The 17,089-nt window shown below is 48.7% G+C and overlaps 2 protein-coding genes across 2 annotated transcripts in view; one reads left to right on the top strand and one right to left on the bottom strand.

Annotated features, from left to right (window-relative positions):
- Positions 1-654: 654 nt before the first annotated feature.
- LOC144500925 (uncharacterized) lies at positions 655-5,669 on the bottom strand. Its single transcript, XM_078224425.1, has one exon. It carries the CDS (start codon positions 2,993-2,995, stop codon positions 1,301-1,303), a length of 1,695 nt encoding a protein of 564 aa, XP_078080551.1. The 5' UTR covers positions 2,996-5,669; the 3' UTR covers positions 655-1,300.
- Positions 5,670-9,647: 3,978 nt separating this feature from the next.
- mrc2 (mannose receptor, C-type 2) overlaps positions 9,648-17,089 on the top strand; it is a 286,794-nt gene continuing 279,352 nt past the window's right edge. Inside the window, exon 1 of the mRNA XM_078222936.1 lies at positions 9,648-9,891. Within this exon, the coding sequence (XP_078079062.1) occupies positions 9,798-9,891 (94 nt within the window). The 5' untranslated portion in view covers positions 9,648-9,797. The remainder of the gene's footprint in view (positions 9,892-17,089) is intronic.

Here is a 17,089-nt window from a genome sequence, read left to right as displayed (position 1 = left end):
GCCTATCTATATCCTGCTGTATTGCCCGACAATGCTCTTCGCTATCCGCAAGTCCAGCCATCTTCGTGTCATCCGCAAACTTGCTGATTACACCAGTTACACCTTCTTCCAAATCATTTATATATATCACAAATAGCAGAGGTCCCAGTACAGAGCCCTGCGGAACACCACTGGTCACAGACCTCCAGCTGGAAAAAGACCCTTCGACCACTACCCTCTGTCTCCTATGGCCAAGATGTGGAGATGCCGGCGTTGGACTGAGGTAAGCACAGTAAGAAGTCTCACAACACCAGGTTAAAGTCCAACAGATTTATTTGGTAGCAAAAATAAACTCAAATCATTACAGACTCCAGCAACACAAATAAACTCAAATCATTACAACCCCCAGCAACACAAATAAACTCAAATCATTGCAACACTCAGCAACACAAATAAACTCAAATCATTACAAACTCCAACAATACAAATAAACTCAAATTACAGACTCCAGCAACACAAATAAACTCCAACCATTACAAATTGGGCGGAGAGGTGGCAGATGGAGTTTAATCCGGATAAATGCGAAATGATGCATTTTGCTACCAAATAAACCTGTTGGACTTTAACCTGGTGTTGTGAGACTTCTTACTGTCCTATGGCCAAGCCAGTTCTCCACCCATCTAGCCACTTCTCCTTGTATCCCATGAGCCTTAACCTTCTTAATGTCGGAAGTAGGCACGGCTCCCAGTCTGAGGCCAGTCAGTTTGTATGGATTACACCCGAGCAACTGACCCAGTCCTGAAGGGGTGGACGCTCGACCGGCTTAGTTGTCACCGTTAGGTTTCCACCGGCAGCAACCCCCTCAGGAGACACCTCTGGGGACACGAGTCCACTTCTCTCCCCCTTAACCCTGTTCGAGATCAAAGACACGGATGAGTGTTCTTCTAAGTCAATTTATTCTTTCTTGCAAGAAAGGGTGCAGTCCCGTAGGAACACACACACTTACAATACATGATCATACTTTATATGCATCCGCGAGTTCATCATACGCCCCTCCTCTTCCCTCGCTTATTGGTTCCCGCGCGCTTCCTCATCGTGAACTGTTCAGCCCTCCAGCGCCTATTTTTCCTTTTATAGTCCGCAGTAACCATTTCTCTCGTAACGACCACAAGCAACTGATTACGTACTGGTGGTCAAGCACCTGCTCCTGCAAAGCGTCTATACAGCATATTTCACTTCCCATTTTCCCTGCTCTGAGCCTGTCGGCTCATTATTTTCAAAAATTACATCATCCTCCCCTTACAATCCCCCCTGTCTTTCCTTATGCACTGTAATTTTTGATACCTAGTGTATTTTCTAATCCCTCTCGCATTATGCCTGCCTGTTCGTCCCAGGTGCCATTGCCGGCCTTGGCGTCTAGGAGACCCTGCCCTTCCTCTGACGTCAAGTGTAGGCCTACTACTCGTCCATCCAGGGTATCACGCTTAGTCAAAGCGGTCTCAATAAGTCTTTGGGTCAGGCCCCGGATACAAGGGATAACACAGCATCCTAAGGCGACCAGTACCCCCGCTACTACTATAAAGGAGATGAGGGCGGATACCACAACCCCTTTCCATTTCCCGAACCACCTTTCCAGCCACCCGGTAAGATCTGTGTCCACTCCCGAGTTTTCAGCCAATTCATCAGCCAGGGTCGTTAGTCCTTCTAGCGCTCTGGTTATCGACCCATCAGGAGCGATGTTATTTGGAATAAAGGTACAACACTGTGTCCCTATCATGACGCAGACCCCTCCTTTCTCTGCTAAGATCATGTCCAATGCTAATCTATTCTCCCAAGCCATCCTACTGGTGGCATCCAGTTGTTCCGCTATTCCCTTCACTGCATCCCGGGTGTAATTAATAAATCGCTGCTGGTTATAGTAGATGTAGTTGATCCAATCCACGTTTTTATTTATGGTCACCCACCAGAACAGAGACTCAAACCCCGCCATTATCTGGTTCCTAGCTTTATACTCATCGGGAACCCCCCTAGGGACCCCTATGTTGTCCAGATAGACCTGGTCGTCAAAAGAGGTAGATAGACTCCTCTCTGCTCGCCGGTCTCCCCGGGGTTCTGGGTGTTCGAATGCCAGGGTGAATGAGACAACCAATTGGACTATCGCACAGGTTCCTTTCCATCTTCGGGGTAACGTTGGCCGCAGAATCCCCCCTCCACAGTACCACCAGAGGTCAGCTCGGGGTACCTGGATCTGGGAATAATTCCCTTCCTCGGTGGCGTCGTTAACTTCCTTGATCGTACCACACCTGTCAAAAGTGCCCACCTGCCTATCCAGTTTCTCCCCAGTCCGGGAGACACAGGTGTGATGTGTTCCTAATACCCCAGAAAACACCGGGGGCTGCGATTCCCTGTTAGATCTTACAGGGGGAAACGTCAGGCCCAGGGACTGGCAGGTGGGGTCATCCCAGGCCGCCCGGTGCTGGTATAATTTTACCAGGCATTCCATCTGTTTTGGCTCTTTATCCCATCCCACCGGGAAGGGAACCACCTGTGGAGTCGGCCGACTGCCCGTGCATGCATAACAATTGCCCTTCTCGAGGCTTTGGACCGTATACTTGACCCATTCCATCCAGGCATTCGTTTCCCCAAAGCCCGTTTCTATTTCAATGGTTTTCCTGAGATCTTTTACTTGTATCACCCTAATCCCCTCAGAGCTTCCCAGGGCAGGGGTCGCCGTGCGCAGAACTGGGGAATTGCCAGCCGTCGCTTTCTGAACCATGATCCTTACGCAACACAGTCTTTCCTCCCTGACCCTTACCCCAAGTACTTCATTGTCTAGACACATGTGCCTACCCCCGTTTGCCATCCATTCAGTCTGCTTCACGGTCAGGTATAGCGGATTACACCGGTTTAGCCCGCAATCCCTCGGGAGGATGGCCCGCGGGACTAACGCTACCCGTCCCCGCACCCCGAGAGATTTTTCTTCACCTAGCCCCTTTCCCATGAAAATCAATTCCATCTCCTCTCCCTGATACCCTTTTTGTCTTGCGAGGTTTATTGTAGTCTGATTAAGTTCCCCTTACAGTTCCGCATGGCACCATCTGGCAAAGGTCAATTTCTATTACCTGCACCTGGGACGCTTCATTTATGGTGAGAGAGTATATCTGGCCTGCATGAGCCGCCTCTTCCGCGTACCACCTATCAACCGCTTCCTGATACACCCGCCGCGCAACCCTCACAGTCCCAAAGTCCCTCCCCAAAGACATTGACCATGTCGTTAGTAATGTTAGTAGCATTTCAATACTGTAATTATAGTCCATTTCAGAATATTGTCTGTTCAGTCTTCCGCAGTATTCTCCGCTGAGGCTTGATCGCCCAGAGTCGGCGCCCCCTCCTCCGGAGCTGGTACCGGTCCCTTGACCCTGGTGTAATGAGTCCAGCCCCTTTCAGCGATTCGAATAGCAGTCTCAGTGGTCAACAGTACCAAGAAGGGGCCGTCCCAAACCGGTTCCAACGTTCGTTGCCTCCAATTCTTAATTAGGACCCACTGTCCCGGTTTGATAGAGTGAATCGCGAATTCAAGAGGCGGTGTCTGTGCCAGGAGTCCCTGTTGACGTAAACGAGACAGAGCAGATTCCAAGGCCTCAACATATTTGCGTACAAACACATCTCTGGACTCAAAGACAGGGAACTCCCCCCTTGGTCCATTGAAGGGGAGACCGAACATCATTTCATACGGGGAGACACCTAAATCACGTCGCGGTTGCGTTCGTATTTGTAGGAGAGCCAAGGGAAGACACTTAGTCCAAGGCAACCCGGTTTCAGTGGTCAGTTTCGTGAGTTGTTTTTTTAAGGGTCTGATTCATCCGCTCAACCTTGCCTGAGGACTGGGGGTGCCAGGGGTTGTGAAAATCCCAGTCTACCCCAACCGCTTTTATTATGCTCTGGAGGGTGGTCGAAGTGAAGTGGCTACCTTGGTCAGAGTCTATGGCCCTGGGGAGCCCAAATCGCGGGATAGCTTGTTCTAGAAGGACTTTACTAACTTGAGCCGCTGTAGCTGTGGCAGTTGGGAACGCTTCTACCCATCCTGTCAGATGGTCCACTATTACGAGGAGATACTTCAATCGGCCGAGGGGAGGGAGTTCGGTATAGTCTACCTGCATGTATTCAAAGGGTCTATAGGCGGGGCTTCTCCCTCCCGTGGTTGTGTTCTGTCTCAGACCCCTCTTATTAACCCTCCTACAGATCAGGCAATCCCTCGTAACCTGTTTGGCCACCGTGTAGATTCCGGGGTGTGCGTATCGGCGTAGAAACATATCGCACAGGGCTTGGACCCCCCAATGCCCCCCTTGGTGGAGGTGACTTAGTATTCCTCTGGCTAGGGGACGGTTCAACAATTGTCTCCCATCAGGCAAGGTCCATTTTCCGTCCCCCCCCTTTCTGCCCCCCCAATTCTTTGAATTCAGTCTCATCTGTTTCAGTGAATACCGGCGCCTCATTTATCTCTGGGACATGGGGCACCCATACCAGACATTCAGCCGCCTCCTCTTCCATCCCCGCCAATCTCGCCTGTTCATCTGCTAACTGGTTTCCCCTGATCTCTGTTCCCGTACCCTTCTGGTGACCTTTCACATGGACCACTGCGATTTCTCGTGGCTTTAACAGATCCTCCAGTATTTTTACCACTAACTCCTCATGGACCAACTCCTTTCCCCTACTATTTATCATTCCCCTCTCCTTCCAAATCTTCCCGAAGGTATGCACGATGCCAAATGCATATTTGGAGTCCGTGTACACCGTTCCTACTTGCCCTTCCAGATTCCTCAGGGCCCGATGCAGAGCATACAGTTCACATGTCTGGGCAGACCAGGAGTTAGGCAGTCTCCCTCTTTCCTCCAGCTTCCAACCTTCCTCGCTAATAATGGCATATCCATTATATCGTTTTCCGTCTATCACCCGGGAAGACCCGTCAATGTACCATCTCCTCCCCACATGAAGGGGTCTGTCCCTTAGGTCTTCCCTCACCTTACTCTGGAGCTCTATTATGTCTGAACAACGGTGCTCAAGTTTGCCCCTATTCTCCCCTTTCCATAGGAATTCTGCTGGGTTCTGACAGGAGCCAATCTCTATCCTAAGGTCGTCACGATCTAACAATACAGCCTCGTACTTCAGGATCCTTGAGTCCGTCAGCCATCTTCCGGCTTTCTGACTCAGGATTGTTCTTACCTGGTGAGGTGTTGTGACGGTTAAAGGCGCCCCGAACGTTAACTTCCTACTCTCTTCTACCAATTTGGCTGTGGCAGCGACCGCTTGGACTCATTCCGGCCAGCCCCGAGATACCGGATCTAGGACTTTTGACAAGAAAGCCACCGGCTTCCTATCCCCACCCCAGTCTTGGGTCAGGACCCCAAGCGCAGTGCCCTGCTTCGCGTTAACAAATAACCTGAATGCTTTGTTGAAATTCGGCAGACTCAGGACCGGGGCGGTCGCTAGCTTTTGCTTAAGGGTTTCGATCAACACTTCCCCTTCCGGGTCCCACTGGATCTTGTCCGGGGCGTCCTCGACAAGTCTTAAATATACTCTTATTTTAACTTCAAGACAAGGAAAGAGCACATGGTCCTTCCAAGGTTTAACTCCTTGCTCAACATTAAAACATTAAAGCGAACACCAACAAAACATTCACACAATCACGTTGTTAAACACACAGATACACATGGAAGCTTCCAACATTTATTCAGACTTAACATCTTAAACAGTCGCTTTTATTCTGCTGTTTGACTCATAACTGCTATTGGCCACTCGCCAATTGCTTCTTGTTCTAGCGCTAATTGCGCAGCCTTGTCTGCGGCTTGGTTCCCTTTGTATTTTAACGCGTCGGGGTTGTCCCTCTCTGGTTCCCTTTGGTGCGCTTTAATTTTTATTACTGCCGCTTCTAGGGGTTTTTTTTAACGTCTCAACTATATCACAAATTCCCCAAATTTTACCCCAGAAAACTACACCGTTGACTCAGTCTGACTCCTACAGATTCGATGATCTCTATTCCGGCTTCCGATCGTGGCCACCGATCGGACGTACCAGTAATACAGACCCAACCGACTACGTCATTTGTTGTGGGAAAAGTCACCACTTGGAGATCAGACTTGAGATTCAACTTGCAGTTTATTAAATCGAAGTAGTGGGACTGAAGGGGTGACCCGAGTGCCGCCCCCACCCAGCAAGCTGCATATTTAACTTCCTCGGGGCTGGATGATGGTTTACTATTCACATAGAGATTTAAGAGTTGGCAGATCCAATCCTCGTCCGACCCGTATTCCGGCCAGAATACAGATGGTGCTCGGATTGGCTCTGTTGTCCATACAAAACAACAATATTTAATCATAACTTTTCTCTCCAAATTTCTTGTCCTCGTCTCGTCATCCCAATTTTGTAGTTGCGACCCTAATGGACTAGAAGGGGGTATTCCCTTATGCTTGTTCTTCCCCTTGAGGGCCCCGTCCCATCCCCGGGACGATCTGTTTCCCATGGTTAGTCTCCAGTAGTCGTCTTGAGTATGACTCACCCACACCCTCAGATCAAACTGTCATAACCATGAAGTCAACAAGGAAGATAATGACTCTCGTCTGCCCGAAGCAGAGTCAGAGCGAAATTTCTTACCTTGATCCGTGCACGGAGTTGTCTGACTTTCGTCTATGTGTGTACCCCCTTCTATCTCCCAATCCCTGTCACAGTCCTCCTCCCACACTCATCCGTGTGACCTCCGTCTAGGGGTTCAGAATTATCTCAATTGAGTGGTTTCAGACCTCCCTACCTGAGGACCGAAGCGGCGTCTTGTAGGTGTAAATATACACCGGACGCGTCTTATTACACCGAGTCGGTCCTCCTGCGAGAGGTCCCCGTTATAATTCAAGATCCCGGACGAGCCCCCAAATTGTCGGAAGTAGGCACGGCTCCCAGTCTGAGGCCAGTCAGTTTGTATGGATTACACCCGAGCAACTGACCCAGTCCTGAAGGGGTGAACGCTCGACCGGCTTAGTTGTCACCGTTAGGTTTCCACCGGCAGCAACCCCCTCAGGAGACACCTCTGGGGACACGAGTCCACTTCTCTCCCCCTTAACCCTGTTCGAGATCAAAGACACGGATGAGTGTTCTTCTAAGTCAATTTATTCTTTCTTGCAAGAAAGGGTGCAGTCCCGTAGGAACACACACACTTACAATACATGATCATACTTTATATGCATCCGCGAGTTCATCATACGCCCCTCCTCTTCCCTCGCTTATTGGTTCCCGCGCGCTTCCTCATCGTGAACTGTTCAGCCCTCCAGCGCCTATTTTTCCTTTTATAGTCCGCAGTAACCATTTCTCTCGTAACGACCACAAGCAACTGATTACATACTGGTGGTCAAGCACCTGCTCCTGCAAAGCGTCTATACAGCATATTTCACTTCCCATTTTCCCTGCTCTGAGCCTGTCGGCTCATTATTTTCAAAAATTACATCATCCTCCCCTTACATTAACCAACCTGCCATGTGGGACTTTGTCAAATGCCTTACTGAAATCCATATAGACGACATCCACGGCCCTTCCTTCATCAACCTGTTGCTGGGGCTTGTAATGATTGGAGTTTATTTGTGTTGCTGGAGTCTGTAATTTGAGTTTACTTGTATTGTTGGAGTTTGTAATGATTTGAGTTTATTTGTGTTGCTGAGTGTTGCAATGATTTGAGTTTATTTGTGTTGCTGGGGGTTGTAATGATTTGAGTGTATTTGTGTTGCTGGGGGCTATAATGATTTGAGTTTATTTGTGTTGTTGGAGTTTGTAATGATTTGTGTTGCTGGGGGTTGTAATGATTTGAGGGTATTTGTGTTGCTGGGGGTTGTAATGATTTGAGTATATTCGTGTTGCTGAGGGTTGTAATGATTTGAGTTTATTTGTGTTGTTGGAGTTTGTAATGATTTGAGTGTATTTGTGTTGCTGGGGGTTGTAATGATTTGAGTGTATTTGTGTTGCTGGGGGTTGTAATGATTTGAGTGTATTTGTGTTGCTGGGGGTTGTAATGAATTGAGTGTATTTGTGTTGCTGGGGGTTGTAATGATTTGAGTGTATTTGTGTTGCTGGGGGTTGTAATGATTTGAGTTTATTTGTGTTGCTGGGGGTTGTAATGGTTTGAGTGTATTTGTGTTGCTGGGGGTTGTAATGGTTTGAGTGTATTTGTGTTGCTGGGGGTTGTAATGATTGGAGTGTATTTGTGTTGCTGGGGGTTGTAATGATTGGAGTGTATTTGTGTTGCTGGGGGTTGTAATGATTGGAGTGTATTTGTGTTGCTGGGGGTTGTAATGATTGGAGTGTATTTGTGTTGCTGGGGGTTGTAATGATTGGAGTGTATTTGTGTTGCTGGGGGTTGTAATGATTGGGGTGTATTTGTGTTGCTGGGGGTTGTAATGATTGGGGTGTATTTGTGTTGCTGGGGGTTGTAATGATTGGAGTGTATTTGTGTTGCTGGGGGTTGTAATGATTGGAGTGTATTTGTGTTGCTGGGGGTTGTAATGATTGGGGTGTATTTGTGTTGCTGGGGGTTGTAATGATTGGGGTGTATTTGTGTTGCTGGGGGTTGTAATGATTGGAGTGTATTTGTGTTGCTGGGGGTTGTAATGATTGGAGTGTATTTGTGTTGCTGGGGGTTGTAATGATTGGAGTGTATTTGTGTTGCTGGGGGTTGTAATGATTGGGGTGTATTTGTGTTGCTGGGGGTTGTAATGATTGGAGTGTATTTGTGTTGCTGGGGGTTGTAATGATTGGAGTGTATTTGTGTTGCTGGGGGTTGTAATGATTGGAGTGTATTTGTGTTGCTGGGGGTTGTAATGATTGGAGTGTATTTGTGTTGCTGGGGGTTGTAATGATTGGAGTGTATTTGTGTTGCTGGGGGTTGTAATGATTGGAGTGTATTTGTGTTGCTGGGGGTTGTAATGATTGGAGTGTATTTGTGTTGCTGGGGGTTGTAATGATTGGAGTGTATTTGTGTTGCTGGGGGTTGTAATGATTGGAGTGTATTTGTGTTGCTGGGGGTTGTAATGATTGGAGTGTATTTGTGTTGCTGGGGGTTGTAATGATTGGGGTGTATTTGTGTTGCTGGGGGTTGTATTGATTGGGGTGTATTTGTGTTGCTGGGGGTTGTAATGATTGGAGTGTATTTGTGTTGCTGGGGGTTGTAATGATTGGAGTGTATTTGTGTTGCTGGGGGTTGTAATGATTGGAGTGTATTTGTGTTGCTGGGGGTTGTAATGATTGGAGTGTATTTGTGTTGCTGGGGGTTGTAATGATTGGAGTGTATTTGTGTTGCTGGGGGTTGTAATGATTGGAGTGTATTTGTGTTGCTGGGGGTTGTAATGATTGGGGTGTATTTGTGTTGCTGGGGGTTGTAATGATTGGGGTGTATTTGTGTTGCTGGGGGTTGTAATGATTGGGGTGTATTTGTGTTGCTGGGGGTTGTAATGATTGGGGTGTATTTGTGTTGCTGGGGGTTGTAATGATTGGGGTGTATTTGTGTTGCTGGGGGTTGTAATGATTGGGGTGTATTTGTGTTGCTGGGGGTTGTAATGATTGGAGTGTATTTGTGTTGCTGGGGGTAGTTCCAGATGCGGACAGATGCAGACAGATGCAGAGGGTGGCAGGCTGGAGCTCTGCCTCTGCGGGGCTGCTGCTGACGCGGACTCTGCCTCCCTCCACTCTCTCAATCATTCGCAGACAGACGGGGCTTTCGCTCGGATCGCAGCCGCCGTCTGTGAGCCTCCCTCCCCGTCCTCCTGTGTTCCTCCCCGCCAGCCATGGGCACCGGGAGCCGCTGCCAAACTCCCCTGGCCGGGCAGGGGCTTATCTGCCTCCTGCTGCTGCTCGCTGCCTTGCCCTGTGCCACTCCAGGTAAGAACGAGCGGAGGGGGGAACTTTCTTTCATTCAAGACTTTTAACTGCCACACACACACACACACTCACACAGTGGACAGCAGCAAACTTTCCTCTCTGTTAAACATTCGCTGCAGCCCTCATTTCAGACAAGAGATTGTGGACAATTTGATTCCTTTCATTCGCATTTACTGAAGTTCCACTCTTCATTCTGTAAAATGAAGTGAGTTAAGGAATGTCCTGAATTGAGTGAAAACAGATGTGACTATTTTTTGTGATGGGGGAGGGGAAGTCTCTCTCTCTTTCTCTCTCTTTCTCTCTCTCTCTCTTTCTTTCTCCTTTCTCTTTAAGGCAAGATACCAGACTGTCGGAAAGGGGGGAACTTGTGCAGAAGGTGTTTCCACGATGAAGCCCAGTCTGCCTTGTTGGCAGAGGTGCCACCCAATCCCCCGCACGTCACCGACCAGGCTTGGCTCTTTAAAGGGGGTGAATGTGGGAATGCCCCAGTGAAGTACCAGGGTAAGAGGTGGGTAATGTGTGGGCAGCGCAGACCCCTGTCCATTCTGTATAGCTTCAGCTTTCCCATTTAATTGGGTTGACTGACCCCAGCACCTCCGGAGTGTGCTGCTGGGACACACTGACCCCAGCACCTCCGGAGTGCGCTGCTGGGACACACTGACCCCAGCACCTCCGGAGTGTGCTGCTGGGACACACTGACCCCAGCACCTCCGGAGTGTGCTGCTGGGACACACTGACCCCTACACCTCCGGAGTGTGCTGCTGGGACACACTGACCCCAGCACCTCCGGAGTGTGCTGCTGGGACACACTGACCCCAGCACCTCCGGAGTGTGCTGCTGGGACACACTGACCCCAGCACCTCCGGAGTGTGCTGCTGGGACACACTGACCCCAGCACCTCCGGAGTGTGCTGCTGGGACACACTGACCCCTACACCTCCGGAGTGTGCTGCTGGGACACACTGACCCCAGCACCTCCGGAGTGTGCTGCTGGGACACACTGACCCCAGCACCTCCGGAGTGTGCTGCTGGGACACACTGACCCCAGCACCTCCGGAGTGTGCTGCTGGGACACACTGACCCCTACACCTCCGGAGTGTGCTGCTGGGACACACTGACCCCAGCACCTCCGGAGTGTGCTGCTGGGACACACTGACCCCAGCACCTCCGGAGTGTGCTGCTGGGACACACTGACCCCAGCACCTCCGGAGTGTGCTGCTGGGACACACTGACCCCAGCACCTCCGGAGTGTGCTGCTGGGACACACTGACCCCAGCACCTCCAGAGTGTGCTGCTGGGACACACTGACCCCTACACCTCCGGAGTGTGCTGCTGGGACCCACTGATCCCTACACCTCCGGAGTGTGCTGCTGGGACCCACTGACCCCAGCACCTCCGGAGTGCGCTGCTGGGACACACTGACCCCAGCACCTCCGGAGTGTGCTGCTGGGACACATTGACCCCTACACCTCCAGAGTGTGCTGCTGGGGCCCACTGACCCCAGCACCTCCGGAGTGTGCTGCTGGGACACACTGACTGAGGAGGTGTCGGGAATAGGCGCATTGTTTTTTCCGGGATTTTTATCTTTGCTTCACAATTCTAACTAGCAGCAGGAGGAGGCCATTTGGCCCCTCAAGCCTGCTCTGCCATGCAGTCAGATCATAGCTGATGTGAGTGTGGCCTTAACTCCCCTCTCTCTCTGACGCCCCTCCCTGTAGATCAAAAACCTGTCTGACTCAGTATTTGAAATGCAATCTCGGTGCCACTTTGCAAAAACCTCTTGCTATCTTGATTGGTGCGGTACATATTTGCCGAGTGAAACACTATAATGTCTGTGACCTCAAATCCTCTTAATGTCTTGTATTCTGTGTTTTAAAAATCATCTGAGACTCTGGGAGCAGAAAGTCATTGCAAGTTATTCCATTAGTTATTGTCCAGATGTGAGTCAGGTGACACATCTATCCCGGGAGTAACTTCCTGCCTTTTTGACGGTGGATAGAGAGTGTGGCTGGAAGATAAATCTTTGTTTCTCTCGTGTCTTTTCTGATCTCAGGATTTTACAGTTGATGAAGTATTCTTGACGGAAACAGAAAATGCCGAACCAACTCAGCAGGTCTGGCAGCATCTGTGCAGCGAGAAATATAGTTCAATGTTTCAAGTCCATATGAACCTTGATGTGTAGTTACTGCATTAATGTAGGAATTGTGGCAACCAGATTTGATTTGATTTATTATTGTCACGTGTATTGGGATACAGTGAATAGTATTGTTTCTTACGCGCTATACAGACAAAGCATACTGTACATAGAGAAGGAAAGGAGAGGGTGCAGAATGTAGTGTTACAGACATAGCTAGGGTGCAGAGAAAGATCAACTTAATATATGGTAGAATCTGATGGCAGCAGGAAAGAAGCTGTTCTTGAGTTGGTTGGTACGTGATCTCAAACTTTTGTATCAATTTGTTCACAGCTAGCTCCCACAGACAGCACTGTTATAATGAGCAGGAAATTTGTTATTTTTTAATTGATGTTGGTTGCAGGGTCAATTTTGACCAGCAGACTGAGGGTATCCCAGCAGCTCTTCTTCAAGGTGGGCACAGTAAGAAGTTGCACAACACCAGGTTAAAGTCCAACAGGTTCATTTGGAACCACGAGCTTTCGAAGTGCTGCTCACCTGAGTGACTCACTTGATGAAGGGGCAGCGCTCCGAAAGCTCGTGATTCCAAATAAATCTGTTGGACTTTAACCCGGTGTTGTGAGACTTCTTACTGTGCCCACCCCAGTCCAACGCCTGCATCATGGCTACCAGTGATTCTTCAAGGTAGTGCAGTGGAGTCTTTTACACGCACCTCAGGGGCCAGATACGGGCCTTGGTTTAATGGTACAGAGAACCCATGCAACCAGGGCCATGCGTTCATGGTGTTCAGTCACTGGCATAAGTATTGGCAATGGGTGGGAGGGCACACTGAGTGTCACTGACTCTCCCTGAGCATTGAATCAGTGATGTGTGAGCTTGGTGATATTCACCTTGAGCCACTGTCACAAAAATAGTGTCAGGGACTAAGATCCCAAGATGCATATTTTGTAAAATAAGTGTGGACCTGCTCATCGATATTTCTAAAAATGTTTAAACTGAACAAAGACCTTGAAAATGGCAGAACTTATATCTGTCTGTGACACCCTCACACCCCTCCCCCCCGCCACACCCCCCCTCCCCACACACACACACACACACAAGAAGCTACTTATTCAGTAATGTATTCCACATTGCACAATTCACACCGTCCTGATTGGTGCCCCAGCTCAGTGCAAGCTGCAATGCAACCTTCAGTCCGAGCGACTCCTCGTTACACCGAGGCAACCAATGTGTTAAACTCACATTGTACACACTGGGTTCACATGCTCAGACTGATAGCACATCAGCAGCAGCTTGGTACACACTTCTGCAAGCAGTCAATCCAACTCTGGCCTTATGAACAAGGGAAGACAATCGCAGAGACTAGAGTGCTCACCACCAACTCAAGTAGAGCCACTAGGCTGAATCCTGGAGCCAGGGGAATGGGTAGGAAAATTGGGATTCTTCAATCTTCACACAAAAGATACGGAAAGATACGAGGCGGGGGACCAACTGAAAATTGCAAAGCTGAGGAATATGGAAGCAAGGTGAGTCAATTGAAGGGCGAAAGAGGCTCAAGCGGTTCAATGGCCCCTGTTCCTACAAAAGGAGCTAATGGGGGACTATCTCACTGAGATCGGTGAAGATATCAAATGGGTCAGGATTACCCAAGTGGAGTTCAATTCTATCCCTCCAATAATTTCCCTACTCACTATCCTGTAATTACCTGATTTCCCTTCGTGAATAACATCAGATGTCCTCCAGTCCTCTGGCACCTCTTCAATGGCCAGAGAGGATTTGAAAAATAGCATCATAGCTGCTCAATCTCCTCCCTTGCATACACAGCAGCCTAGATCTCATCTGGGCCTGGGGATTTATCCACTTTAAAACCCATTAGAACCACTAACACCCCCTCCCTCTCAATGCTAATCGGTTCAATTATATCACAGCCCCCCTCCCTGCTTTCTTTACTTACACTGTCCTTCTCCATGGTGAACAGTACATATCTGTGTCCATATCGTGATAAAGCAGTGGAAAGTCTGCTGTCAGTTTGTACAATGTTAAGCCCGGGTTGTGTGTTTCAAAGCATGTACAGTTCTATATTGGGCACAGTTTGTGTAGGTAATATCTGCTGAGTGTCTTTCATTGGGTATTCCATTGAGGATTGAAGAATGACTGATAAAGAGGAGGTCTTTGGATTGTACAAAACCAAAGGTTGGGTTGTACAAAACTTTGAGGTGTACAAAATTATGAAGGGTATAGATAGGGTGAACAGTGGGAAGCTTTTTCCCAGGTCGGAGGTGACAATCATGAGGGGTCACGGGCTCAAGGTGAGAGGGGCGAGGTATAACTCAGATATCAGAGGGACGTTTTTTACAGAGGGTGGTGGGGGCCTGGAAGGCGCTGCCAAGTAGGGTGGTGGAGGCAGACACGCTGCCATCATTTAAGACTTACCTGGATAGTCACATGAGCAGTCTGGGAATGGAGGGATACAAACAAATGGTCTAGTTGGACCAATGAGTGGCACAGGCTTGGAGGGCCAAAGGGCCTGTTTCCTGTGCTGTACTGTTCTTTGTTCTTTGTACTGTCGTGTCTACTGAGTTTAATTTCAATTGGGAATCTGCCGGTCAGAGCAGATTTCTATTTTAAATGACACAAGCGTGCATTCTGGGATGTGGTGCAAGGGTGCACACCCTGAAGGATCTGCTGTGGCTGAGCTGTCCATGGCTGGGTTTTTGGGCTAATTGTCACTGCAGCTTCTGTCTGATTGAGGCACTAGCTGAGGCTAGAGCACAGACTCTGGCAACAAGCACTTTATAAGAAAGTTACAAGTGGTGGATGGTTCATTAATGACACAGTAAGAAGTCCCACAACACCTGGTTAAAGTCCAACAGGTTTATTTGGAATCACGAGCTTTCGGAGCACTGCTCCTTCAGCAGGTGGGTGAGTTGGTAGGTGGTAACCAGTAGGAGGTTTCCTTGCCTGTGTTTGCTTCTTTGCTATGAGACGTTATGGAGTTTACAGTTGATGCTGATCCTAAGGCAACTCTCTCTCCTGACTGTATACGATTGCGACATCATCTCTGCTGGCCATAGCCAGGGATGGTGTCCTCAGCACAAGGCCTTAAACTCTGAAAGTCCCTCCCTGAACCCCTCTGTGTCTTTTTACTCCTTAAGACTCACTTTGAAAGTAGCTGCTTTGACCCAGCTTTGGGTACCAGAATGAACATCTCCTTTTGTGGCTCAGTGTCAAATTTTAGCAGATAATGAGTCTCTGAAAAGGCCGTGGGATGTCCTGTTACATTAAACATGCCATACCAATGCAAGTTGTTGTTGGTAATAGATTGGATCAAGTGGCAGCCAAGTCAAAAAGTTCCAGACCTCTCCATTAACCTGGTGATACTCCCAACACAGGACTCGACAGCCAATATGAAACTCTGGAAAGTGCGTGACTGGAACCAAAGTGAAGATAGTGAATTTGCGAGTTGTGACTGGTGTCTTGTTGTGTGACGGGTGTTCTGTTTGCAGACTGGCCTGTTGTACCTCTTGTTATTAGTCAGCAGGTGCTGCAGGGGTTGGTGAAGGGGGCTGGCTGCATTGTTTGAGTTACCGAAACCAGGCACACAGGGCAGGAGAAATCCTGCAGATGTTTAACTGGTGCTGATGAGACATTAATTAAGTATTTAGCTAATTTATTTTCAATATTTGCCTCTCTATTGTACCCCCTTTCAGCAATGGATTCCAGATAGTACATCACGTTTGAACATGCACTGATAAAGCACAGCAATGTCAGGCTAAACCTCACTGTACGATAAGCAGGTTGCTTTTATCTTGTGCAAGTATTTCATAATCATCAGTCACCAAGTGGGTCTGCGTGAAGAATCCAAACCTCCCACAAACCCATCCCCGGTGATTCCATGACTGCAGCCCAGCTGTTTCTTGAATGGTTTTAATGTCCCGTCTTCGACCTCCCTTCCTGTTTCTGCCCATCATCCTCCCTGGAAATTCACTTCCCAATGAGTGTCCTAAAGCTGACCCTTCACCCCTCCTCTTCACTCCCACCGACTCTGGGACCTACTGGCCTTTCCCCACCCCTGCTGCTCCCTCAGAACCCCAAGTCAGTAATTTGGGACATTTGTGAAATAGCAAAATAATACAATTCTGTTTTTGAAAGGTGCTTCAGACTAAAATCAGGTTTTACTAATTCTGATAAACATTCTCCCTCTCTCTATCTCTGTCTATCCTGATGGGCGGCATAGTGGCACAGTGGTTAGCACTGTTGCCCCACAGCTCTAGGGACCTGGGTTCGATTCCCAGCTTGGGTCGCTGTCTGTGTGGAGTCTGCACGTTCTCACCATGTCTGCGTGGGTTTCCTCCGAGTGCTCCGGTTTCCTCCCACAGTCCAAAGATGTGTGGGTTAGGTTGATTGGCCATGCTAAAATTGCCCCTTAGTGTCCTGAGAGGGATTAGTGGGTAAATATGTCGGGATATGGGGGTAGGGCCTGGGTGGGATTGTGGTCGGTGCAGACCCGATGGGCCAAATGGCCTCTTTCTGCACTGTAGGGTTTCTATGATTCTATGATTCTATCCTCCTGTTCCCTATCCCTCTTGTTCCCTCCCTCTATCCTTCCTGCTCACTCTCTCTATCCCTCCTGCTGTCTCTCCCTCACTATAAGACCATAAGATGTAGAAGCAAAAGTAGGCCATTCAGCCCATTGAGTCTGCTCAACCAGTCAATGAGATCATTCCTGATCTGATATAATCCTCAACTCCACTTTCCCACTTTATCCCATAACCCTTGATTCCCTTACTGACTAAAAATCTGTCTAGCTCGGCCTTGAACGTACTTAACAGCCTCTACAATCCCGTGCAGTAAAGAATTCCACAGATTCACTCCCCTCTGAGAAGAAATTCCTCCTCATCTTTGTCTTCAATGGGCGACCTCTTACTCTCAGGTTATGCCCTCTGGTCCTAGACTCTCCCACAAGGGGAACAAACCTCTCAGCATCGACCCTGTCAAGCCCTTGAGAATCCAATATGTCTCAATAAGGTCACCTCTCATTCTTCTAAACTCCAATCAGTACAGG

This window comes from Mustelus asterias, chromosome 11 (assembly GCF_964213995.1).
Source record: "Mustelus asterias chromosome 11, sMusAst1.hap1.1, whole genome shotgun sequence".
In the NCBI taxonomy this organism is placed as follows: domain Eukaryota; kingdom Metazoa; phylum Chordata; class Chondrichthyes; order Carcharhiniformes; family Triakidae; genus Mustelus; species Mustelus asterias.
Note: the sequence above shows the minus strand (reverse complement) of the source record. Positions and strands in the feature narration are given on the sequence as shown.

What these genes read in the sequence shown, in the direction of transcription:
- LOC144500925 (XM_078224425.1), bottom strand. Translation starts at nt 2,995, where the DNA reads ATGGAATTGATTTTCATGGGAAAGGGGCTAGGTGAAGAAAAATCTCTC.